Source organism: Octodon degus, unplaced genomic scaffold (genome assembly GCF_000260255.1).
Source record: "Octodon degus isolate 3935 unplaced genomic scaffold, OctDeg1.0 scaffold00001, whole genome shotgun sequence".
Taxonomy (NCBI): Eukaryota; Metazoa; Chordata; class Mammalia; order Rodentia; family Octodontidae; genus Octodon; species Octodon degus.
Window position 1 is genome coordinate 1,022,488 of NW_004524577.1, and position 24,668 is coordinate 1,047,155.

At 53.4% G+C, this 24,668-nt stretch overlaps 1 protein-coding gene across 5 annotated transcripts in view; it reads left to right on the forward strand.

Annotated features, from left to right (window-relative positions):
* The first annotated feature begins 1,504 nt into the window (after positions 1–1,504).
* Positions 1,505–24,668, forward strand: part of Eef2k (eukaryotic elongation factor 2 kinase) — a 39,570-nt gene continuing 16,406 nt past the window's right edge. For 4 of the 5 annotated variants that reach the window (XM_004622876.2, XM_023713420.1, XM_023713554.1 and 1 more), the window contains exons 1-9: positions 1,505–1,524; positions 2,189–2,494; positions 16,982–17,082; positions 19,431–19,491; positions 20,555–20,592; positions 20,987–21,158; positions 23,675–23,824; positions 24,190–24,322; positions 24,521–24,648. In XM_004622876.2, the coding sequence (XP_004622933.1) occupies positions 2,252–2,494; positions 16,982–17,082; positions 19,431–19,491; positions 20,555–20,592; positions 20,987–21,158; positions 23,675–23,824; positions 24,190–24,322; positions 24,521–24,648 (1,026 nt within the window). In that variant the 5' untranslated portion in view covers positions 1,505–1,524; positions 2,189–2,251. The remainder of the gene's footprint in view (positions 1,525–2,188; positions 2,495–16,981; positions 17,083–19,430; positions 19,492–20,554; positions 20,593–20,986; positions 21,159–23,674; positions 23,825–24,189; positions 24,323–24,520; positions 24,649–24,668) is intronic. The other variant, XM_023713472.1, reaches the window with a different exon arrangement.

The following is a 24,668-nucleotide window of genomic DNA, read 5'->3' on the forward strand; positions in this document are numbered from 1 at the left end:
CAAGTCACCTTTCTTCCTGGCTTCCTGCTTCCCTCCGTGCCCATGGAGCCAGGCCTTCCTGGAGAGTTCCAGCGCTTTCGAAGACATTGTCCTTTCTCTTCTCCTATTCACACCACGCTGTGATTTTCTGCAACTTGCTTTTTAAATTGAACTTTTTAAAAACTTTGACTTTATTGAAATACAAGTCACACGTCGTATGACCCACTCAGTTGCGAACGCACACTTCAGTGACTTTTGGTGTATTCAGCCGCACAGCCAGCACCGTGGTCAGTCTGGAACGTGATTGTCACCTCGGAAGAGACGCGAGGCTGTTTCTGCCCACCACCCTTCTGCGCTCAGCCGTGGCCCGGCCCTCCCCGATTGGTTTTCTGTTTCTGAAGAGTCGGGCTTTCTCGAGACATTTCCTAAAAATTGCATCATGCAGTAGTAGTTTTTGATGACTGTTTCTTCTGTCTTAGGTTTACTGTTGAAGTTTGTACTGGTCCTTAGAAAAGTTCTACTATGTAACTAGACTGCTTTTTAAAATCCATTTGTCTGGACACTTGGGTGGTTTCTGCTTTTGACTGTCACGCGTAATGCCCCTGTGGACACCTGTGCACGGCTTCTGCACGGACGCACATATGTACTAAGTAATGCCCCAGAGCAGGAGGACGGTCTGGTCAGGAGGACGGTCTCCTGTATCTTCCTGAAGCACAGCGGCAGCTTTTGTTTCTGTCTTTGATCTGTTTTGAGTTAACTTCAACACGTGGTGGAAGGACAGCCAGTTGCCCTGACAGCGTGGCTGAAGGTTCTTCTTTCAGTTTCCTCAGCACCTTTGTGGAAAATGAGTTGCCCCTAAACATGAGACCCAGCTGCCCTGGCTCCTCGCTGGAATCCAGCTGGCCACGAGTGTGAGAGCTCTACCCGACGGCCTTGCTGTTCTCGACAACCTCCTGATTCTTTCGCACATCCGCGGGTAGCTAAACTTACCCCTTTCTTGATTGATCGGTGGCTCTCCAGTGCATGTGTCGAGTGACGTGGCAACTTCTGTGAAGATAGCAGGGTGTGCGGGTGTGTTGTAACAGCTCTTGTCAATTCACGAGCACCTTGTACTTTTCTTTCTTTAATTTGGTACCAGTGATCCAGCTCGGGACCTTGTGCTTGCCAGGCAGCTGCTTGTGTGGCTGGGGTATCTCCCTGGCCTCGGAGCACCTTGTTTTGAAATTCTGCATCATTTTTATTTTTTTGTAGTTTTGGTTTTGCCAGGTTTTTTTTTTTCTCTCTCTCTTTTTAAAATAATAAAAAGAGGGCCAGGGAGATGGCTCAGTAGAATAAGTGCTTGCCTGGCAAGCGCAGGGCCTGAGTTCAATCCCTGGTTCTGCAAAAAAAGAAAAAGGAAAAGAAACCCAAAATATTTCCCGGTGTACAGTGAGAACCTGTACTGTACGCGATGGCTTCCACAACAGACACGGGACTGTTGGTGTCCTGCTTCCATTTGCTGCATTGTACAGGTTGTTCCCGGGCACGCCTCCCTCCCAGGGACACGTAGGTACCCAGGGCATTTGGGGGAGCAGGAGGACACAGGGGGATAGTGACCAGTAAGCAGGATGATTTCAGGGTGCAGAAATGACTGAGGAAAAGGAAGGGGGCCTAAGAGAGTGGCCGGATGCACGCCTGAGGGCTTTGGGGACGCCTGCTCCAAAGGGCGACTTCTGAGCTGGGAACCTGGCGGTGACCAAGAGCCGTGTGGGACAGTTGTTCCAGGTCTAGGGACAACTATGGGGACCCTGGTGGGACAGAGAAGGGCTGGGTACCTGGAGAACAGTCAGGAGGAGACCTCCCGGGCCAGATTTCTCAGTCCTAAGGCCTTGAAAAGGCGTCTGGGTTTTATTACAAATTCCAGGGAAGATTGCTGCAGGGCGCTAGGCGAGTGCCTGGATCTGATTTGTGTTCTGAGAAGCTCCCTGGTTGCTAGGGCACCTCTGGCTCCAACCTTTCCAAGGCCTGGGTTCTTAGAAGTGGGGTGACGGGGCCAGCGAGTTGGGACTTTGCGGTTTTCTTGGATGCAGCAGCTGCCCCCCAAAGACAGCTCTGGCTTTCACTCTGGGCGCAGATGCTGGCTGCTGCCCCTGTAGGGCAGCTCAGGCGCCTGCCTGCGAGCTGTCATCCCAGGAAGAGCACCCACCCTCTGCACTGGCTTCCCTTGCAGGACCTTCCCTGCTGCACCGGCCCCGTTGCTCTGGCTGGGGCCCAAGGGGTCTGTCCCCAGAGCATGGCGGACGAGGACCTCATCTTCCATCTGGAAGGCGTGGATGGCCGCCCCTCCTCCCAGAGTGGCTGTGATGGGCACTCCGGTACAGACAGTGATGAAGAGGAAGACTACTTTATCTGCCCCATCACGGACGACCCTGGGTCCCACCGGCACGTTAGTTCCAAGGTCGACAACTACAGCCACCTTGTGAAAAGCGAGCACGGCGGCTCCAGCGGGTCCTCGGCCGGCTGCTTCCACTACAAGGTGAGCGAACTCCTTGTGGCTCCCCCTGCCCTAGCGCTGGCAGGGCTCTTTCCTGTGGCCAAGCCCTGGCCAGTGCCACACATTCAGGATCTGAGGGGGAACCTGGTACGCTGGGAGACTTCTGTTGGCTAAAATACATTTTATTATCTGAGAGCAGCATTTTAAAAATAGTTACTAGAAACTATTTTAGTGAATCTTGCCCAACTTTTTTTTGTCTTTCTTTTCTTTAAGAAATAGAAGAGAGATGGGTGTGGTGGCACACACCTGTAATGCCCACACTCTGGGAGGCTGAAACAGAAGGATCACAAGTCCAAGCCCAGCCTAGGCAACTTAGAGACTTAGCCAGAGCCTATCTGTAAACAAATAAGTAAATTTGTTTATTTTAAAAAGGCTGGGGCTGTAGCTCAGTGTGAAGGCTCTAAGTTCAATCCGCAGTACCCCAAGGAGAACAAAAAAGGAAAGGGAGGGACAGACTAAAACAGCACCAGAGAGCTTAGCACACTGCGATCTTGTGTCTTGGGCACGGGTACACACATGCATGCGCACACACACACACACACACACGTGCATGAACATGGTGAGCAGGCCAGGGCTCGTGGCCAGTGTCCCAGCACTTCACAGAAGTGGAGCAGAACAGAGCAGAACAGAAAGGATCTTCCTAGACATGCATATGCAGTAGTCCAGGGCCAAGTTCCAGATCCCTGAGGGCGCTTGGGGCTGTGAGTCGTACCTAACCCTGTATGTATTGTTTCCTGTGCGTGATAAAGACTAACTTACAGGGCTGGCGAGATGGCTCAGGGGTCTAAAGCACCTGCTTAGAGCAAGCTCAACAAAGCACAGGGCGGCGGTTCAATCCCCAGCACCACATGCCAGCCAGCCCCGCCCCAGGTGGGCTGAGCTGGCCACCCACACACACACACACACACACACACACACACACACATAAATAAAAATAAAAAATTTTTTTAAAAAAAGACTAACTTACAAATTAGGCACAGTAAGAGCTTGTGACAACAATAAACAATAACAAGGTAATTACGACAATATAGTATACGACAGCGGCGTGGACCATGTCTCTTTCTGCAAATGTCTCACTGTCGGTGGTTGCTGAAAGTAACAATAGCCACAGAAAGTGGAACCAAGGTGGTTGGGGCGGCTTGCACCCATGTCCCCGGTATGGCTGTGTTGGAGTGGCTTTGTAGGACGCACCTGTTGCTGCTTTTTTCCCGTGTACTGGAGTCAATCCAAGGCCTTCTCACTGAGCTCTTCAGTCCACAGTCTGAGCTCTTCTGCTTTGATTTCCTGCTTTGAGGCAGGGTCTTGCTAAGTCACCCAAGCCGGACTTGAACTTTCAGTCCTCCTGTCCTGGGCTGTCAGAGTACTGAGTTACAAGCATGTGTCACCACGCCCAGCTTTTTTTTTTTTTTTTTGAAAGTATTATGCCATAGACTTTTATTGAAAACAGTTTGGTAGGTATTGAATTATATCAGTGAGTCACCCGGCTTTATTTATTGCCCCCATGTGCCTGTCACCAGCCTGTGAATTGAGTACATTGTCCACAGACTTAAGAGTCTCTTGACTTAGCTAGTAGACATTAACGCAAAGAAAAAAATATACAGTGTTAGTTACTTAAGCTGGAAGTGGTGGTGCAGGCCTGTAATCCTAGCACTTAGGAGGCTGAGGCAGGAGGATCACTGCGAGTTCCAGGCCAGCCTATACAGCCTACACTGTACAGCAAGACGCTGTCTAAAGAAACAAAAACCTCCTAGCTCCTTAGGTAGTGGTATGTCTTAGGAGCGCAGGATCATGATCTCCTGTAGCGTTGCAGCCGCCTGTGGGTCGGGTGGGAGAGCAGACTCAGTTCTCGTTACTCATTGTCTTGGAATCAGTGCGTATTGTGCACAGTGGAAGTGCTTAATGAAGGTCACTTCTCTTTCCGTCCCCACATCCCAGCCCAGGCCCAACAGTTTCTCATTGGATGTGAAAATTTATGGTTTTGGTTTTTTTGGTTGGGGCAGGAGTTATCAGGAATCAAACTCACCATCTTGGGCTTGTCAGGCAGGTGCTATGCTGCTGAGCTAGATCCCCAGCAAATTAATGGTTTTTAGGAGCTTTGCACAAGCTGAGAATGTAGCTCAGTGACAGCCTTCGCCTGCCTGTGGGAGGCACCGTGTTCCAGCCCCAGCACCCACGTGCTCGGGGAAACCCCTTTCCACAAATTAATAAAACTGATTTTGGAGGCCGCCAGCTTGAATCTCCTCCACTCTTCTACATTGTCCAATTTTGTTCACTATCTTCATGTCCCTCTTGTGTGTGAGTACAGAGCAGGATGTAGATTGTGGTTCTTCATGTTGGTCCCAAAAGCCTCGACTCTGGTTCTTCTGGACTGAGGAAGAAGATACTATTTTACAAGAAATTCGTGTTCCTGTTCTGGCAGAGCTGTGTAAAAGAGAGGGACAGGTGCACCTTTTTAGGCTTCATATAGTTACTGGTAAGGGAAGAATTTAGAAATGCAACACTGTTATTCATCGTTAACCTTTTTTCTTTTCTTTTTCTTTTTTTTTTTTTTTCTTTTTTTTGGTGGAACAAAGGATTGAACTCAGGTCCTTGCCGCTTGCCAGGGAAGCGCTTATTCCACTGAGCCATCTCCTTGCCCCCCCCCTTTTTTTTTTATTCATCGTTAATCTTTAAAAACAGTATCTGTTAGTATTGTAAGCAAAATGCCCATTACCACTTCGGAATTTGAAGTGAAAACAATTTTTGGTAACTTTAGAATTAATCGGTTTTTAAAATAGTCCTAGTTCTTGGAGACAACTGGGTAACTTTTTTCCTTTCAAGGCCAGAGTTCTAGGATAAGTGACTCTCCAGCAGGCAGCTCCAGGAATGGCCCTGGGGTTCCCTCTGGGGTCCACCCCCACCCCGGGCGGCTGTTGGAGCCTAGTTTCCCATCCTGGGGTGCTCTGGACTCTTCCCCACCCAGGAGCGCGGGGTGAGAGGCTTTTCCAGTAGCTCAGAGGTGCCTCGCAGCGGCCTGCTTCCCTGCTGAGCCGCACCGCTGTGGCGTGGAGCTGCAAGCAGCCCCGCGAACACTGCAGAGAGCTGGGGGTGTGGCGGGGCAGAGGTGGGCCTGGTGTTCCACTCCAGCACCACTGACCGAGAAAGGGGGGAGGGGAGAAGGGGGAGAGAAGAGGAAAGAAAACTGCATTGTGTATGTGGAAAAAACCCATAAAAACATCCCCTGGCACAGTGCTGATCCATGAAGCCCAAAGATATTAGCTATCTTCAAAACATTCTTTAAAAAATTTATTTTGTGTCAGCCCTGGGGGTTGTGCCAAGCTGGACTGGGCTCCCACCACTGAGCCCCACCCTGCCCTCTAGCGTCTCTTCAGAGTATGCTGGTAAGTAAAAGGCAAGAGGAAATAGGGTATCCCACTTCTACAAAAAATGTATACACAAATGTTAGTATCTGTGTAGCAAAAACTGTTCGAAGGAGGAATTTGCATGCACTCATTAATGGTGATTTGGGGGAGGCAGCATTGGGGGTGACCGGGGCCAGGGAGGAGCTCAGCGGCGAAGAGCTGGCAGGCACAGGGTCCTGAGTTTGATCTCCGGGACCAAAAGATAGATAAAAAAGAATGACTTTGACTACCTTATATAGGATGTAAACACTTAAAAATGTAAAGCTACGTGTGTGTATTGTGAGGCCCAAAAAAATAAATGTTTTAAAAGAGGAAAAATAAAGCAAAACCAGTAGGTAACAACATCCCACCCCCAGCAGCCTGAACCAGCCTCACCCCACCCCATGGCTGCCACAAGGCCCCGCTGGAAATGTGGCTGAGACTGGGGTCTCCTCTGGGGTCCCCGGGGTGGGCCTTCCTCCTCACCCTCTGCCTGCATCTTCCTCCGGCTGCTGCCCTGGTCTGTGGAAGTACGGTGCTTGCTCCAGACGCCTTCCTGGCACTTGCCTCAGCGCTGTCAGCCTCAGGCTGGCCTCCGACCTCCGACCTCCAACCTCCATCCTCCATGTGTCTCTCCCTAGCATCTCTGGTGGCTGTGGCCAGGGCTGTGGGAGGGCCCTGCTGCTCCAGAATCTTACCACAAGTGGACACCTGGAGCTCTCCATTGCCTGCCGGTCACCTTGTCCACTGGTGACTCCAGAGGGAGACAGCAGCTCAGTTTCTAAACCTCCCTCCCTGGGGCGCTCAACAAACCTAAAGTGTGTGTGTGTGTTTAGTGTTGACACAGTAACCTGGATGATTCACCTGTAATGGCCCCCTGCGGTCCTCTGGGAACCACTGCCCTGACAGGTTTGGGAAGTATATTGTGAAAGGTCTGGCTCTGCCAAGGCCCAGGCTGCCCTGGGGATGCGACAGAATCTGGCCAGGGCCACCCTCTCTGTAGGCATCAGGTAGGCATCCAAGGGATGCTATCATGGCGTGGGAAAAGTGTGTTTGGCCTGGAGTTCGATGGAGCAAGTAGACTGTATGATCACTGCTGTCTGTGTGTGTGTGCGTGCGCGTGCGCGTGCGTGCCTGTCTCTCTCTCACTCACACACACACACACTCCAGCAGCAGCCAGGGAGGGAGCTCAGGGAGTTAGGATCAGGAGTTACTGTTCCTTTTCTACTTCTTTGTCATTTCTACATATTCTAGAATAAGTGCAGATGCGTATATCGTTTTTTTTAATTTTAATTTTTTTAAAGAGGAAAAACAAAAACTAGAACAAATAACAGGAACAAAGACAGAAATAAGGCAATATAAAAGCACAAATGGTACAGAATTTCAGAAGAATGGAATATCTGCACTGGTGGTAGGGCAGCCAAAAGCTCAGCTGATGACCGCGCCTGCAAGCAGGTGCAGGGCGCTGAGATGGGTGCGGTGGCGCGCCTGCAAGCCCAGCTCTTGGGAGGCTGTGAACAGGCCGTCACTACGAGTCTGATCTAGCAGTGAGACCCTGAGCACCCTGTAGACCCTGCCCTAAAATACAAAAAGAAAAAAAATAGCACTGGTTGTTACATCACGTGTTGTCATTGTCACATTTGTTGTTCAGACTGTCAGATGTAGATATGCAAGACTGATAAACATTCACTGTTCCTTTCAGTAAACCTTAATTTTTTTCCTTGCCCTTTTTATCTTTTATTTTTACATTTGTTTTAAAGAGAGTATAATGAGGGCCGGCCAGATAGCTCAGCAGATTAAAGGGAGCAGGGTTCTTCCTGTCCCCAGCTGCCGAGGCGGCCCTGCCCTGCCACCATGGTGGCTGAGAGCACAACCGAGCCTGGGCGTGGTGGCACGCGCCTGTAATCCCAGCGCTTGGGAAGCTGTGAGCAGGAGGATCACCAAAAGTCCGATCTGTGGAGTGAGATCTGGTAGACTCTGTACTAAATACGTGAAAATAAGTATTATAATAATGGATAAGACATTGAAGACAGTACGTATTTAAAAGAACAAGATAAAGGTATTCAACTGTGGTTGCTGTATTACACATTGTTCTCCTCGATGTGATTGCTCGGATGCATGCATTGTTTTCATTTTTAAGCAAATGTAGACATTTCGTACTTACAGTTTTGTTTCCTCTTTGAAGAGCATCTTTGCGTTCACGCATGCCAGCGCTGAAGGAGCATTTGTTTCTTGGGAGCAGTACTGGAGGTTGAGCCCGGGGCATCATACGTGTTAGACAGCCACTCAGTTCCAGCCCTTGAGAAACGCTTTGGGGTTTTTCTGTGATCACTAATAGCACATGATAAGTGTCCACATACAAATACACATGCACATTTTAACAACACATGTAGGTTATAATATGTAAGCAATACATGGACAAGGTGACATGACCCCAGACCTTGTGACTGGGGCGTGAGCACGTGGCCTCTGTGCCCGTGTCCTCCCAGGAGGGTTCCCTGCACACCTGGGTGTGCCTGTCCTGCTTTTGGTTTTTGCCTCAGCATCTCACCCCAGTTCTGCATGCTGTTGCTGTTCCTCCGTATCAGCCTTTGGGAGTCAAGGAGAACTAGAACCTCAGCGGTGACACATGGCTGGCCGGGCTGTGACGTGCAGTGGCCTGCTGTCCATGTCCTTCTCATGGCAACTTGGTGTCCACTGCAGCTCCCTGGCAGCTGGCTTTCAGCACGTAGGAAGGCCAGGCTCGGGGACCTTGGTAGCGCCCCAGGAAGTGGTGAGGCTCACCTGGAACCTAGGTGATTTTTACCCCAGGACTGGGGATTGAACCTGGAGACTTTGCCCTGTGCTTCATCCCCACCTCTTAGTTGTTTTTCTGCGTCTTTTAAAATCTTTCCCGTTAGTGGTAGTAGTTCTGAGAGTTGAACTTGGGGCTTTTGCACTGCACTAAATCTCCAGGCTCTTTTAGTTTAGTTTTGTTTTTTAAATGCATTTGGTACAGTCTTACTACACAGCTTGGACTTGTACTGATCCTCCTGTTTTCAGCCTTCCCAGTGCTGGGATTGCAGGTGTGTATCACCGTGCCCAGTCCGGGTGGCCAGCGCAGCGCGCCTGGGGGCAGGGCTGGTGCGACCAAGAATTGAATCCCCGGTCCCTGTGCTTGCTTAAACAGGTGCTTAGTCCACTGAGCTATCTCGCCAGCCCTCCTTTTTAATTTTTATAATTAAAAAAAAATTTTTTTTTTAAATTTTAAGGCAGCATCTCCTTAGGAAGCCCAAGGTAGGCTTGAATATTTATCCTCCTGCCTCAGGAGTTACCTTGAGCCTGTGTAGCTGCAGTGTGTCCCCTCGCTGGTGTGGTTGTTTTGTTCTTTGTTGGGTGTTTTGTTATTGATGGCTGCACACGAGTTCAGCGGGAGACGGAGCCTCCTTGTGCTGCCTGTGCCTCTGGGCCGTGCATGGGAATGTCTGTGTCCCCACTCAGCTGGCGCGCTGGCCTCTTGGAGGCTTTGCTCCAGCCCCAGGGCCTCCCTCAGCATCCACACTCTGTGGCCAACTTCAGTGGTCGTCGGGCTTTCAACCCAGCAGCTGTGACAGCCTCATCAGAGCACACTGGTCCCCCAGGAAAGAGACCAAGGAGCGGCGTCTGATGGCTCGGGAGGGACCCGTTGCTGCCTGGGCCCAGGCCCTGCCCAGCGCTCTGCCCAGCCGGGTCAGCACCCCAGGGAGTAGCCCATGGGGGGTCAGTAGTTTTGTGTTCTGGGAAGGCAGAGGTAGAAAGTAAATCTTAGGCATCCAGAGTTCAGAAAGCTTTTGTTGTAGTTACTTTCTGGTCGTTGAGAAACCCACAATGGGGAGGAGGATTTACTTTGGCTGCAGTTGGAGGTTTCAGCCCTGGGGGGGCCCGCCGGCTATGTGGAAGTGCTCGGCCCGGCAGGAGGCCGAGACCATAAGCAGGGGGCGACAAGCGACCCTTGCAGACCGCACCGTGACCCACTCTCCAGCCGGGCCTACCTCCAGCGTCACATAGGACCCTTTCGTGGACCCACTGATGGCTGTCCCACCCTCGTGAGCCAGTCACCTTCCGAGAATCCCTGCTGTGAGCACACGAGGCTTTGAGGAGAGGGCAGATGTGAACCAGAGCAGTGCGGGACCAAAAAGAGGCCACGTGTCCAGTGCCACAGCCCTCTGTGGCGATGTGCCAGGTGCTTATGAACAAAGGTCGCCTTTTGTTTTTAAATGTTTTTCTGGCAGCTTTATTGAAATATAATTCACCAATTATACAATTTACAAATTTAAAACGTGCAATTCAGTGGTTTTGAATGTATTCAGAAAAGTTTGCATCAAGCACCACAACTATTTTTAGAGCATTTTTATAGTCCCAGGAAGAGACCGTATCCCTCTGCCGTTAGCCCCTGAATGCCTCCGTGTCCCCCAGCCTAGGTGACCACTGGTCTGTTTTCTGTCTCTCTGGATTTCATGGCAGAAAGTCACCTGTTATATGGCCCTTTACGTCCAGCTTATGAGCATAATGTGTTCCTGACCTGTCTGTCTCTCTCCGTATTTATTGGCAGTGCTGGGCACTGAACCCAGAGCCTTCACACTGCGCTACATTCCCAGGCTTTTTTATTTTTTGAGACAGGACTTCGCTAAGTTCCCCGTGGGACTTGCACTTGGTGTCCTCTGGCCTTTGGAAGGCCTCCGCCCTCCAGCCTGCTGGGATTCCACGGGGGCACTGCCACCCGCGGCCCAGGGTTTTGTACTTGTTAGAATGCGTGTCACTGCCTCATTCCTTATTGCTTGATATTGTCCCATTGTATGGATATCTCTTTCTTGTTTTTTGCCAGCGTAGGGTTAAGCCCGGGACCCGACCCGTGCTCGGCTGTGTGCAGCTCTACCACCGAGCCACATCGTGTCATAGTCTCTAAATCTGTGCGGCGGGCATTTGGGTGGTTTCCACTGTTTGAGTTGTCGTGAGCGAGGCTGCTGTTGTGCGGGCCTGTTTTCACTTCTGCTGCATAGACGCCAGGAGTGGAGTGGCTGGCTGCGTGTGAGCTCTCTTCAGGCCCTTCTGCTTTTTGTGCAGAGCAGGCGCCCAGGGCGTGGCAGGCTTGGGTCTGAGTCCTGGGCCTGTCTCCTGGCTGCTGGGTGTCAGCAAAAATTCCCTCTCTTCCTGAGTCTGGGGTGCCTCGCTTGCAGCCCGGGGAATGTCCTCCTGCCTGTTGGCCCTCACAAGATGCCCGGGGGAGCAGGGCGGGGTGGTGTGTGCCGGGAGTTCCCCTAGGCTGGGCACTCTGTCCCCCTGGGATAGTACTGCCTCGGTTATTGTCCTCGATCCTTCCTTTCTCTTGCCAGCGTTCTGAATCCTGCTGAGTAGGGAGAGCTCTTTGCAGCTATAGGATTTTTAGTTTAGTTTCTTTTATAGTTATTTTCCTTAGTTAATCATAGACATCGATATGCTTTGCAAAAACAATGAGAATGCCCAGGGAATTGCTATTTCAGACTTCTGTATTTCAGTGTACACACAGAACAAGTAAACAGGGCCTTATATTGCTGTTATAGGGTCATGCTAGGCAGCGTTCTTGGTAACTAGGCTTTTCTTTCTTTCTTTTTTTATACTAGGATTTGAACTCAGGACCTTGTGCTTGCCAGGGATGTTGTGTTGCTGAGCTATATCCCCAGCAGTAATTAGGTTTGTCTTAGCAAATAGCAGATTATAACTCTCCTAATTAGTAAAGACTGTATGGTTTTGTTTTTTTTTTTTTAATGTCCCAGTGTCTCCCTGTGGCTGTGTCTTAGTCTCTTCAGGGCTGCACCTTGTGGAGCACTCGGGAGGTTGGTGGCTGTTGTCGCTGGACGCAGGCTGGCTCGTGTGCAGAACACACAATACACGCCGCACAGCGCGAGGCACTCCCACCTCCGCCCAGCTGCAGCTTGGCTGCGTCCCCGTCTGAGTCCTTTTCTGTCCTCCAGGAAGGGAGAGGCAGGCTGACTCAGAGCTGTTTGCTTAGCGTCTGCAGCTGCGCTGCTGGGTCACAGAAGCGTTCTGTGGCATCTGCTTGCTGCACGTACAGTCCACATCTCCGAGCACTCGCTCGCTGAGCCTGCAGGCCCTGGAGCTGGGGCGGGGAGGGAATGGCGAGGTGGAAGTGGTGGCAGGAGTTAGCCCCTCGGGTGGCCTCATTCACCGCCTCTTCCGGGAAGTACATTAGTACTGCAGTTATTAAATTTTTATTTATTTTGTTCTGTATTCTCAGGCTTTGAAGAACCAAAGCCTTTATAGTTTATAGCCAGGTGTGTGTTTTCTTTTCCATGAAAAATCTTCTGGGCTGGGGAGATAGCTCACATATAGCTCAGTAGAATAAGTGCTTGCCTGGCAAGTGCAGGGTCCTAAGTTCGATCCCTGGTACCGCCAGAAAAAAAGAAGAAGAAAAAAATCTTCTGTCATCTGTTGTAGGTAAGATGAATTAGCTCACTTGGCAATTGAGTTTTAGACTCTTTAGAAGTAGAGAATATTAGAGCCACGGGAGCCTGAAGAATTGTTGAAGTGGCTTAACGAAGCGGTGCGCACCTGGGAGGCTGAGGCAGGAGGATCTGGAGTGTGAGTCCCAACGGGCAACTCAGAAGAACCTGTCTGAAAATAAAAACGAACAAGGCCTTGCCAATGCAGCAAAGTGTTTTCTGGGTTCAGTTCCCAGTGTGCCCCTCACATATAGCCACCAGAACAACAACAGGAGAACTAACTTGCTGATTTCCATTTTACCCTTCCTCGTGCAGTGGCGCCGGAACACATTCTCATTGCAAACGCGCTGCTGTACAGAACAGCGGGAGCCCCGGTGGCGGAGCGCGTAGCTGTTTCTGGATAACCGTGGTGTGCAATGGATGAGATCCTTTTAGGGCCACTTTTTACACATTTACACACACGTAGGTGTGCGCGTCTCTGTGCACGCACGTCTCTAGAGAACCTGTGAGACTGACCCTTGGGTTTCTCTCCCTGGCCCATGATGTCCCTGTGTTGTACTGTTGTTCGACTTACCTCTGCCTCCCCTGCGAGTGTTAAGTGGCTCTCTGTGTGGTCTGTGGCCAGCTCACCTGACAAGGGGCTGGGACTGGCTCGTCTGTAGGTGGCAGACCTCTCCCACGCCCCCTAAGAGTCTGGGGATGCCCACTTCTGGCCACCACTGGGGTGCTTCCCCGTACCTGAATATTCCGCAACTTGGGCAGGGTCACCCCGGAAGCACCACTACCTCAGGGAGCCGCTTTCTAGGGGGGGCATGGTTAGTCCAGTAGCAGAGGCCACAGAGACGACAGAGCGCTGGTGTCCAAACATCCTTCACAGGAAAACCAACCAGGACATGGAGTTTCCAGAGCTGGTGAGGGCAGATGGGCCCTTCAGGGGCCCCGTGTCAGTGTGGGACGTTTTCTGTGCTCGCTCCCTTTCCTCTTTGTGGTACTGGGGGCTGAACCCACAACCCCAAGCTCTCTACCACTGAGACATAGCTCTATTTATTTATTTATTTTTATTTTATTCTTTGATTTTTTTGGCGGAACCGGGGATTGAACTCAGGACCTTGCGCTTGCCAGGGAAAAGCTTGCTCTACTGAGTCATGTCCCTGCCCTTTTTATTTTTGATTCTCTCCTTAAATTTCCCAGGCTGGCCTTGAACTCATGGTCCTCGGGTGGATTGTGCTTAAAAACAGCTGCACACGCTGGCAGCCTGGCAGCCGCCTGGGAGTCCCACACTCTGGGAGGCTGAGGCAGGAGGGTCATGGCCTTGAGCTCCACCAGGCAACTTAGTAACTCCGTAAGACCCTGTCTCAAAATAAAAAATAAGAAAAGACTGGGACTGTAACTCAGGGTGAAGACCTAGTTAGTCCCCTGTACTGCTAGAGAGACAGACAGACAGGTACAGAGAAACCTGCATCTACCTTACCCTTGTTGCTGCTTTGGCCTGGGGGCAGGTTGAAACAGGGTCCCACTCCACAGTTCAGGCTGCCTTGGACTCACTGTGTAGCCCAGGCTGGCCTTGAGCTCACTGGGATGCTCCTGCCTCAGCCTCCCGAGTGCTGGGATTGCAAGCGTGCGCCACCTCACCCAGCTTATTTGCCTGCTTCTTGTGAGCGTAACTTGAATCTTTTCTGGGTTTGGAAGAAGGTGGTGTTGGCCCCGCGAAGTGCCACGCACTGTCATCATGCAGGCCTCTCTTCCGTCACTGTTTTTGGTTGCTGCCGTGGGAGCGGCCGAGAGGGGATTCCTGGTCATAATCCTCATCGAGCGGGGACAGCCCCTGCTGCTGGCCCAGGGAGCGGCACACGAGCTGTGCATCCCCACAGAGCTCAGGCGGCGCAGTCTGCTCAGGTCCAGGGCTGCCTGCTGCTTCCCTGGCGGACAGGCGGGAGGCGTCAGGCTGTCCCCGCCCAGCTGGAACAAGAGAGGGGTGACTGCAGCACGTTTTTAAAGCGCAGGGACCAAAATTCAAAAACGATTACAGAAGTGAACATGCCCAAGCCACTCATAACAGAAAAAGCCCTGGTAAGTTCAGAGTCTGATGGTGCAGAGTTGAGGTAATCGTGACGACCTCTTGCAGGGACTCTGCCTGCCAGATGGGTTGCGGATTAGCCTCCGAGTTTTAGTTATGTGATATGATGTGTGGGTTAAAAAACACGGCAGGTGATGTGCACACCTGTAATCCCGGCACTTTCGGAGACTGAGGCAGTAAGATCGCAAGTAGAAGTCCTTCCTGCCTGGCCACTTGGCAGAACCTTAAAATAGAAGGGCCTGCGCCTGTGTCCCGTGGCTCAGCACCATGGGTTCTACTCCCGGTAACGAGCACGCATGCAGACACACAAGTTTAGATGACTTGTTTATTCCTTAGAAAAACTCTTCTGAAGGAGAACTAGATAATTGCTAGCCGTCTAGCTTGGCTCGCCCGCCCTCCCTCCTTCCGTCTCCCTGCTATCATCCCTCCCTCCCTCCCTTTCTCTCTGGCAGAGCTAGGGAGTGAACCCAAGGCCTTGCCCTGCTGGACCACTGCAAGCTACATCTCCGGGCCCTGGGTCTGATGTGTGACCCAGGTACCCAGATAGCTAAGTCACTGAGATCTGATGAGCAGATTAGGTATCAGGACATTCACTTCAGCACTCTTGGTGCCTACATACCTTGGGGAGAATCCACATGGCCACCAACTGGATGTTAAGACAAATACCTTAGGGAACGTGTGTGACTGCATATCCCACAGCCCTGGGAAGGAAGTGACCTCAGCCGGCAGGCTGGATACGTGAAAGCCAGGCAGGACCCCACAGGAAGTGGGGAAAGCGAGCCGCAGAACAGTCGAAAGCTGCAGCCTCGCGGCTCTGGAACAAGCACCGCACTAGCGCTACAGGCAGCGGTGAAGCAGGCAGGGTGACTCTGCCAGGCAGTTTCCCGAGCTGGTCGTGAGGGAGGTTCCATGCTCTAATTCAGAATTCTGTAGAGCTTGCAGTTTTTATGCTGCGCATGACATCTTTCTGGAGTGAGAAAAATAAATCAGGATCCCTAAATAAAGTATGGAATCCCGTGGAACCACTCTCCAGGGTGAAAGTTATAGTTACTGTGTGATCGCGACCCTGGGAAATGCCTCCGACGCTGGTTCCGCTGGTGGACGACACAGGGTGGGGTGGGGTGGGCTTGGGTTTCCAAGTGTTTACATTAAGCCTAAATTAACTCCCAAATTCTATTGAAAGAAGACTGTGCACTTCACAGAGATTAGAAAGGCCCAGCAAGGGAGCTCTGGCTGTGTGTGTGTGTGTGTGTGTGTGTGTGTCTGTCTGTCTGTCTGTCCTTCTGTCTGTCTGTCTGTCTGGATGTGGGAGTTGATTTTGAAGGGACAGGAAGAATGCTACCCTTCTATCACAAAAGCCCTAAAGGGCTTGGATTTCTGTTGGTTTTTGTTTGGTTTGCTTTGGTATTCGATTGAGCCCAGAGGGCTCAGCAGTACAAGTGTCAGCCTGGCAAGCGGGAGGCTCTGAGTTCAATTCCTGGTTCCAGAAAACCAAAACAAAATGGGATTTAACTAAGGCTTGGTCTGTTTTCTGTTGTGTATCAAAATAACCAATGTTAAGTCATTTATAAGAAAGAAAAGTTTAGCTGGCCCGTGGCTCTTGTGGCTGGCAAGTCCCAGAGCCTAAAACAGGCACCCAATGTGGGCAGACCTTGTCGCTGACCTCCTGCCGTGGAGGTGTGGGGCCGGGCTGCTTTCCTCCCTCCCCTAAAGCTGCGAATGTCACAGCAGGTCCAGACCCCATCCAATCCTGGTCAGCTCCTGAGTGTCATTAACATCCGAAGTGGCTTTTAAGTTGCTGACCCATAAACTCACTGTAGTGCAGGCTGGCCTTGAACTTCCTTACATAGCCCAGGCTGGCCTCACACTCAGGGCAGTCCTCCTGCCTCAGCCTCCTGAGTTCTGGGGTCACAGGTATGCACCCCCACATAAGACACTTGTACGTACATGTTTGCATACTCCTGTTTCTGGGGACTCGAGTCCGAGGTGTAGAATTTCTGGGTCAGCATTAGGGATTGCTTCCCAAAGTGTTTCAGCACGTTGCCAGACGGCCTTGTAGGACCCGTCTGTGCTGTTGCCTGTGTGTGACCTCTCTGTTGCCCCACGTCCTGGCCCACAGCGGCGAACTTGTTTAGGTTCATGTAAGTGTTTGCCGGTCTGATGGATGAGCTGGTGTCCTCTTTCTTTCATTTCTGTTTTCCCTCCTCCTGCCCCTTCTGGTTGCTGGGCTAAGGATGGAACTCGGGGCCTGGTGCGTGCTGGGAGAGCGCAATGCGCCAGGCGCCCCGATCTCCAGGCTGGGAGAGCGCAATGCGCCGGGCGCCCCAAGCTCCACATGTTGTTTTCATTGTCCCCAACTAAAAGCGAAGCGGTGTGTAACTAGGGTGCGTCTTTTTCCCACGAGAAGGTGTGCACACAGGAGCAGAGCGTCTCTGGGGACTGTGCCTGAAAGGCTAGTAGACAGGAGCTCTTCTCATTTAGCTTCTTCGGGCTAAGCCGCAGGGTAAGCGGAGGCCAGTTGCTCCTCATCAGGGTCTCGTGCTCTCTCCTGCAGGAGACCTGGAAGCATGCCATCGAGAAGGCCAAGCACATGCCCGACCCCTGGGCTGAGTTCCACCTTGAGGACGTTGCCACAGAACACGCCACTCGCCACAGGTCAGCGGCTTGTCGGGGCTTCGAGGGGCCTGGCCGGGTGTGGGGCCTGCTTATGCTCAGCTGGCGGGGCCCACGTAGCTCTGGGTCAAGAGAAGGGAGTAGGGAGTGATACAAGGCAGGCATCCTCAATCCAAAAACCTAACTTGGAGTTTAGAATGCTTTGGATATTCGAGTAGGGGATCTCAGCTAGCAGAGACTGGGCGAATCGCGCTTTCCGAAATCCGGAATTCTTCTGGTCCCGAGCTTTTTAGGGAAGGACCCTGTAACACATCACGCAGTGCCTGAGTGTTTGCGCATGCCCTGCACACTCTGTCACCTCTGTGTGTCCCAGGAGTGGTCCTGCAAGGTGCACACCAGCCGGCTTAGGCAGAGCCACGTCCCAGCAGCCGCTGGCCCAGGACCTGATACTGGTGTGCGGAGTTGGGTGCAAGCTCAGCAGCTCTTCAGGGCAGCCGGCCACCCAGGCGCCTTCCGTCTCGTAGATCCCTGATCTCAGCGCTGAACTGCAGCACTGCTGCCAGAGGGCAAGACGGCATCAGGGTGGCACGGGGCTCTTCAGTCCCTAGTGCAAGGGGTGGCGTGGGCTTTGCATGCGCTTCGCTGGTGACAGCGTAGAGTTCCGCGCCCCTGCTTAGCACAGAGGGGCTGCCCCGCGCATTCTGCCCCCTCCTCCTTTCTGCAGTGTGCTTCCATTCCCACCCTAGGAGGAAAAGCTTCAGAGCCTGCGCACGGCCAGGCGCTCCCTCTGGGGGAGGGTCGTTGCTCTGCGCCCAGCAGGTGGGGTCACAGCTGTGAGGGGCCCAGCTAGGTCAGGTAAAGGCTGAGCTACAAGGGCATGCCTGGCTGCAGCCTGGTGACACATAGCCTTCAGGCTAGGACACAGGGCCACTCAGGAAGGCCGTGGGGCCCACCAGCCTGAGAGCAGAAAGCATGGGCTGGGATCCGTGGTGCGGAGCCCACGTGGGTCTGCGGCCAGGCCACGCTGCCTGTTCTCTGAAGTGGCTGGCTGCCCCCTGCCCTGGCAGATGACCCTGAGAGGCCCTGGGAGTTGATAGCTGAAATGTAAGATTTCTCAAGTGAGGCTTCCTTCTCTGTGCCCGTGGTTTTGGCCTGCCACAGTATTGGCAACAGATTTCCCGGGCCCTTTGGGTTATACCCAGGCCGGTTGAGAGCAAGCTTCTAGTTTTCAACCACACTGCGGTTGAATCCTCTCAAGCAGGATACTGAGCGACAGTTTCCCCTCGGGGAAAATGGGTGTAATACCTGTAGCAACCTCGGGGATGCTGGGGAGATTGAACGAAGTGATCCAGCGGGCAGGTACTGAGCACGCAGGGAACTTTGGGCCTCTTTGTGAACAGCTGTGGGAGGCAGTGTTTCCCCCACCCCAGCCTCTTGGGGGAGGTGAAGGACAGTTGTCTCCATAACCTTCGTCTCTGTCCTGCTGTCATTTGTAGCCCTCAGTGCCTGCCCTAGCTGATGGCAGGGGAGCTTGGAGCTGTGAAAAGCTCTTTCCTCAGAGCAGGGAGGCTACCTGCCAGCCCTTGGCATGTTTCATCTCGCAGAGGTTTCAGGCCCTGAGAAACCTGCTTGTGGCCCTGGGAGTATTCTGGAGTCCGCCCCAGCTGAAAAGGGGGCCAGCGGAAGCCTCTGGCCAGAGAACACCTCAGCCCCAGGGAGGTTTTAGATGCTAGTGACCCACAGAGCTGAGGAGCTTCCAGGCAAACCCTGTCGAGGACCAGCCAGGGAAAGAGGGTTCCTGAGCGATGAGCTGGAAATGTTCCAGAACATTCTCTGGCTCTTTCTAGAACCTGTTCCCTTTCTCTCTGCCTTAGGTGTGTACCCAGCAGACCCTTTCCTGGTTGGACTCAGAGGCTGGGTCTACCCCTGCCTCTACCTGCACAGGGAGAGGCCGACCTCTTGGGACGTAGGTCTGCCACTTCCTAGCTGGGTGTGCTGTTTGTTCACACCCCAGTTCTAGTAAGGACACTTGGGTGCTGAGCCACTGAGCCAGGGTGTGTGTGCCTTCACACGCCAAGCCCTGTGGCGCACAAGAGAGCCAGCGTCTTCTTTGTGGAGCCACTAACAGAGAGCCGCAGGAGCCACATGCAGAGCAAGAAAGAAAACAGGGCAGAAGTCCACGTGGGGGAGGGGACAGAATGGGGAACGGCAGTGTGACTGAGGCAGGGAAGGAGACCAGTGTGGCCAGGGAGTGGCCTGGGAAGGGAGCGTTTCTGTCTGTCGCAGCCTACCCTGGAGGCCCAGGTCGGGGTCCAGCGTGGCCCACTCCAGAGGCCCAGGGTCCTTCACCGTTGGCCGGTGGGGGTGAGGCCACGTTACGGTCTCTGCAGGTACAACGCTGTCACCGGGCAGTGGCAGGAGGATGAGGTTCTGATCAAGATGGCGTCTCAGGTGAGCAGGCCCCGCCCCATCGCGCAGGCTTCAGCCCTGTGCCCTCTCCTCGCCTGCTTTATGTTTAACTTTGGGGTTTCTTCGTACTATAGCTTATGTATTGTATCTTTTATACTAGTGTTGTGGAGGTTCATATACAGTGGTTCCTTGCTTCGTGGACTTGATTCTTTTCATGATTTCGCAAGCCAAATTGGACGAGAATGGAAACAAATTTCACTGTCAGGTCAATAGTGAACCTAACCACCAAATTTGATTTGGTTCTTGTCCATTTGGCTTGCGGCCAGAATAGTGAAAAGAGTTAAATTCATGCTAGGCGTGGTAGTATATTCCTGTAACCTCAGCACTCAGGAGGCTGAGGCAGGAGAATCGCCAGGAGTGGAGGCCACCTTGCACTATATATGACCCTATCTTAAATTTTTTTTTTTTAACAGTTGGGAATAGGCCGGGGAAATAGCTTAGTAAAATAAGCACTTGCCTGGCAAGTGCGGAGTCCTGAGTTCAATCCCCAGTTCCAGAAAAAAATTATAATAAATAAATAAAGGATCTGAATTTTGAGGGCTGGGGAGATGGCTCAGTGGAATAAGCACTTCCCTGGCAAACACAAGGGCCTGAGTTCAATCCTCAGTTCCGCAAAAAAAAAAAAAAAAAAAAAAAAGTTGGGAATATAGCTCAGTGTAGAGGCTCTGAGTTCAATGCCCAACACCAAAAAAGACACAAAGAGATGGTGGGAAGAGGGGAAGGGGGTAAAGAAGGAAGGAGGGAAACAAGCCATAGCTACAAGGTGTCACTCTGTTGCTCTTACCCATGTCCCAAGCAAGCCTCCTGCCTCGGCATCCTGTGTACCTGGGACCGCGGCTCTGGCTTTCTCTCACATTCTTGACATGTGGAGCCCCTCCGCCAGCGTCCTGCCCGCTGGGGCGGCGCTCGGCTCAAGGCCTGTCCGGCTTTGGGGCCGGGAGCAGGAGGGGCAGGCACAGGGGCTGCGATGCTGTGGCGAGAAGTCTTAGGGCTGCTGCTGGCTGGGCCGGGGCTGATGTCTCCTGTTTCCCATGGTGTCTTTCAGCCCTTTGGCCGCGGAGCCATGAGGGAGTGCTTCCGGGCGTAAGTAACCACACCAGGCGCAGAGGTCTGGGCCACAGGGACGTGGTCAGCCCAGGGCTGGAGACGGCTTCTGCCTCGTTGTAGCTCAGGTTCCTGTCCATCAGGGACCACACAGTGGGCCGGCTGTGGGGATGGACCCTGGAAAAACAGGGTGCTTGCTAGTCTCCTCTCAAGTTTGGGGGCCAAGGGAACGGGCTGGAGGTCTTTAGGTGACAGGAGCCCCAGTCCAGCTCTGCAAGGGCCCAGAGGGTGGGGACGCCCTCCTCCATCTGCATTTTATTCCGCCTCCAGCCGGGTCAGGTGGGCCTTGCTGTCTTCACCTTGCTGTCCTGAAGACAGCGCTGCATCCCCGGGAACCCCAGTGTCTACCATGCCCTCCCCGGCTTCCCCCCAGGAAGAAGCTCTCCAACTTCCTGCATGCCCAGCAGTGGAAGGGGGCCTCCAACTACGTGGCAAAGCGCTACATCGAGACGGTGGACAGGGACGTGTACTTCGAGGACGTGCGTCTGCAGATGGAGGCCAAGCTCTGGGGGGAGGAATACAACCGGCACAAGCCCCCCAAGCAGGTGTGCGGTGCCCCCAGCTGCCTCCTTCCACCTGGAGCAACCAGGGACAGTGTTGTGGGGAGGGGCGGGGTGCTGCGAGTACTCTCTCTGCCCCTCAGTGTTAGTACGAGATACCTGCTTCCTAAGCAGCGCTCGCTGTGAGGGCGTTTGCTCCTGAAAGCAGAGTTCTGGAGCGAGAAGCCTTTCATTCCTATTACAGACGGAGTCTGTCGGTCAGTCAGAAGCTTTGCAGATACTTACAACCCACTTAGACTTAGCCCCGAAAGGGAGTTCTCTCCAGGCTCTATGCACCTGGCAGCTGTAGCGACGACAGGCACAGCTGCGCCAGGACCACACTGAGGCAGCTGGGAGTCTTCTCTGTCCTTGGCCTGGGTGTCCTGCGTTGACAGCTTTCGGGCAGTCTTATCTTGCAGGGGTGCTTGCAGTGTGGGGTGTCCCTCACAGCTGCAGTCTGGCCTTCTGTCTTCTCAGCAGTCTTGTTGGAGTGACACACCTGTTTTCCCAGAAGTTCCTAAATTTCATCTGTTCTCACCAGGACAGATGCTTATGCCTAAGCCAGTCGCGGTGACCAGGGTAGAGGGCTGTGCAGACTGGGCGGGTCTGAGCCTGGTGCTCACCCTGAGAGCCAGGCACTCAGAGCATTTCACCCAGACCCCATGAACTAACACTGGGCACGGGGTCCCCAGAACAAGAGCGAGCAGGAGAGGGGGTGTGGAAGCCATGTTGGTCCCTGGAGAACATGGGGCCCAGCAAGGTTAAATGACTTGCCCAGCCAGGCAGGGATGGAGCCGGGGCTCAGATCCAGGCCTGCCCGCCTTCTGCCAGGCCGCCTTCTTTGCTTGGGCCCCAGGAGTGCTGTGCCTGGGGCCAAGCATGGTTCCTGCAGCCTGTGGGCACGTGAGATGGCTGCTCCGCCTCTGCCTGTCGTGGTTCACAGCTCAGCCATCCCGTTGCTTGAGCACCCACTAGATTCAAGGCACTGATTCTGGGTGCCGTGGGACAGCCCCTCTCTGAGCAGCCAGCGCCAGCTGTTAGCAAGGCCCCCGATTAAGTACACTTTGGTGGGGGAAGGGACCCAGGAGACCCTCCCTGCTGTCCCTGGGCACCTAGGTGTCCAGTGAATCAGTGCGGTTGAATTAGGGGCGGGAGATGAGGATGGTGGCTTGTGTGAGGCTAACTGTTCACTCGGCCTGTGCCACACCTCTCACCAGTGAGCTGCCAGCCAAGCATGCCGCCCTGTCACAGGCTTCCTTGCGGGGACAGAGCCAGTGCTGAACGTGGGAACTTCTGAGAACTAACCTTCACTCCTGCCCACAGCCCGGTTCTTTGACCTGGGCTTTCCCTGAGGAAGCTCTTGGCCTCAGCTCTGGGCGCTTTTGCTTCTGCAGCTGTTGTCCACTTGGGTAGCAACTCAGCTTTCCTGGAAGGATGTTTTCCTGGGAGCCCCTGCTCTGTGACTCTCGCTGTGTGTGGTGTTGAGGGTGGCCAGGTGTAGGAGCGAGTCTCAGGTAACAAGGCAGCAGCTCTGAGTCGTAGGTCCTTCCCACCCACTTCACAAGGCATAATACTGCTTTCTCCTGTGTACGAAAAGAATGCTGTCTGCTGAGAATAGTAATGTCCCAGCCACCAGCACTCCACTGTGGGTGCCTGCAGCCACAGATACAATCTTTGCGCTAAATCTGAAGTCTGCTCTGTACAGGTGAGGATCACAGAGAGGTGAACTGCCTCGCCCAGTTCACAGTGTGACTGCAAGACCCAGGCTGAGTTGCGAGGGCAGACTTACAAACGTGTATCACGCAGTTCACATGCGCAGTCCTGCCCTGAGGGTCGGCTCTAGGTGACCTAGCACCTCACGTCTTGGAAGTCATCCAGAGGCCTGCTTCCCTCTGTCGTGTTCCCTGCCACCCCCAGTTCCTGAGAATCTGGAGGTCGGTTCTGGGTCACAGGCAGAGTCTACAGGGAAGCTGCAGTTACAGACTTGCAGCTGCTTGCTTCTCATTGGCTAGACGTAGTCATAGGACTTGACCTAGCTTCAAGGGAGGCCAAGCAACGTGTTCTTTATGCATCCTTTTTTTTTTTTTTTTTTTTTTTAGATTGATTGATTGATTGATTTGGTACAGGGTCTCACTACACACCTCAGACTCATAGTGAGCCTCCTGTCTCAGCCTCCCCCATGCTGGGATTACAGGCGTGAGTCACCTCATCCAGTAGATGTGGCTGGCACGGCGTGGGGCCCACACAACATGCAGGACTAGAGATCGAATCCGGGTCCTTGATACTTGCCAGGCAGGCACTTAGATTGCCAAGCTATCTCCCCAGCCCTTGTGCATCCTTTTGAAGTTCAGAGATCAGAGTTTTCATTCTAAAAGTAAACAGGGAGAATGGGCTCTGAGTTCAACCAGCAGCTTCTGCCCCAGAGAGCTAGTAAGCGGCACATCCAGGATCTGAACCCAAACAGAAGAGGGCCTGTCTCCCCGGTCCCTGACCACGTGACTCCCCACGCGACTTCCTGCCAGGTGGACATCATGCAGATGTGCATCATTGAGCTGACAGAGAGGCCAGGCAAGCCCCTCTTCCACCTGGAGCACTACATCGAGGGCAAGTACATCAAGTACAACTCAAACTCGGGCTTTGTCCGCGACGACAACATCCGCCTGACACCACAGGTAGGCCCTGTGCTTCCTGGACCTGTAGCCTCTGTCTGGCCCAGTTCTTCGAGGTGCAGCCTGGCTAGGTCCGGCCCCTGCACAGGAGCGTCCCGTGGGTATGAGGCCTCCCTTCCCAGAGGCCCTTTGTGCCCCTGGAGCACCCTGAAGGAAATTCTCTGTCAGGGCACTGCCACTGAGTGCCAGCTTCTCAGCGTACCTGGGTGGCCACCAGACCTGTGCCCCTGCAGAGCTGAGCAAGGCCCGGCACGCACGAGCAGGCCGCGCTGTTGTGAGCCCCAGTTTGCGACTGGCCGCTGCCTGTACAGCCCGCAGCCTGGTCTCGCAGTCACCTGGCTTCCATTGTGTGTGTTTCCCCCTCCCAGGCCTTCAGCCACTTCACATTTGAACGTTCTGGCCATCAGCTGATCGTGGTAGACATTCAAGGTGTGGGTGACCTCTACACTGACCCGCAGATTCACACTGAGACGGGCACAGACTTCGGGGATGGCAACCTAGGTAAGGGGAGCCAGCCGGTTTTCACAGAGCCCACACTCCCACTGAAACCCGCGTGTTCTTGGTGCGCCAGGGGTCGGCAGGAGCGCGCGTGGGCCTTCCCAGGTGCGTCGGGCTGGGTACCTGGGCGTCCGGCCCCTTCCCGCTCAGCGTGCTTTCCGCCTGCCCCGCTCTTGCTGAGGCGCCCTGTCCTGTCCGCAGGTGTCCGGGGCATGGCCCTCTTCTTCCACTCCCACGCCTGCAACCAGATTTGCAGGAGCATGGGCCTGGCTCCTTTTGACCTCTCACCACAGGAGCAGGACACGGTGAATCAGAACACCAAGCTGCTGGTGGGTGTCCAGTGAAGCCC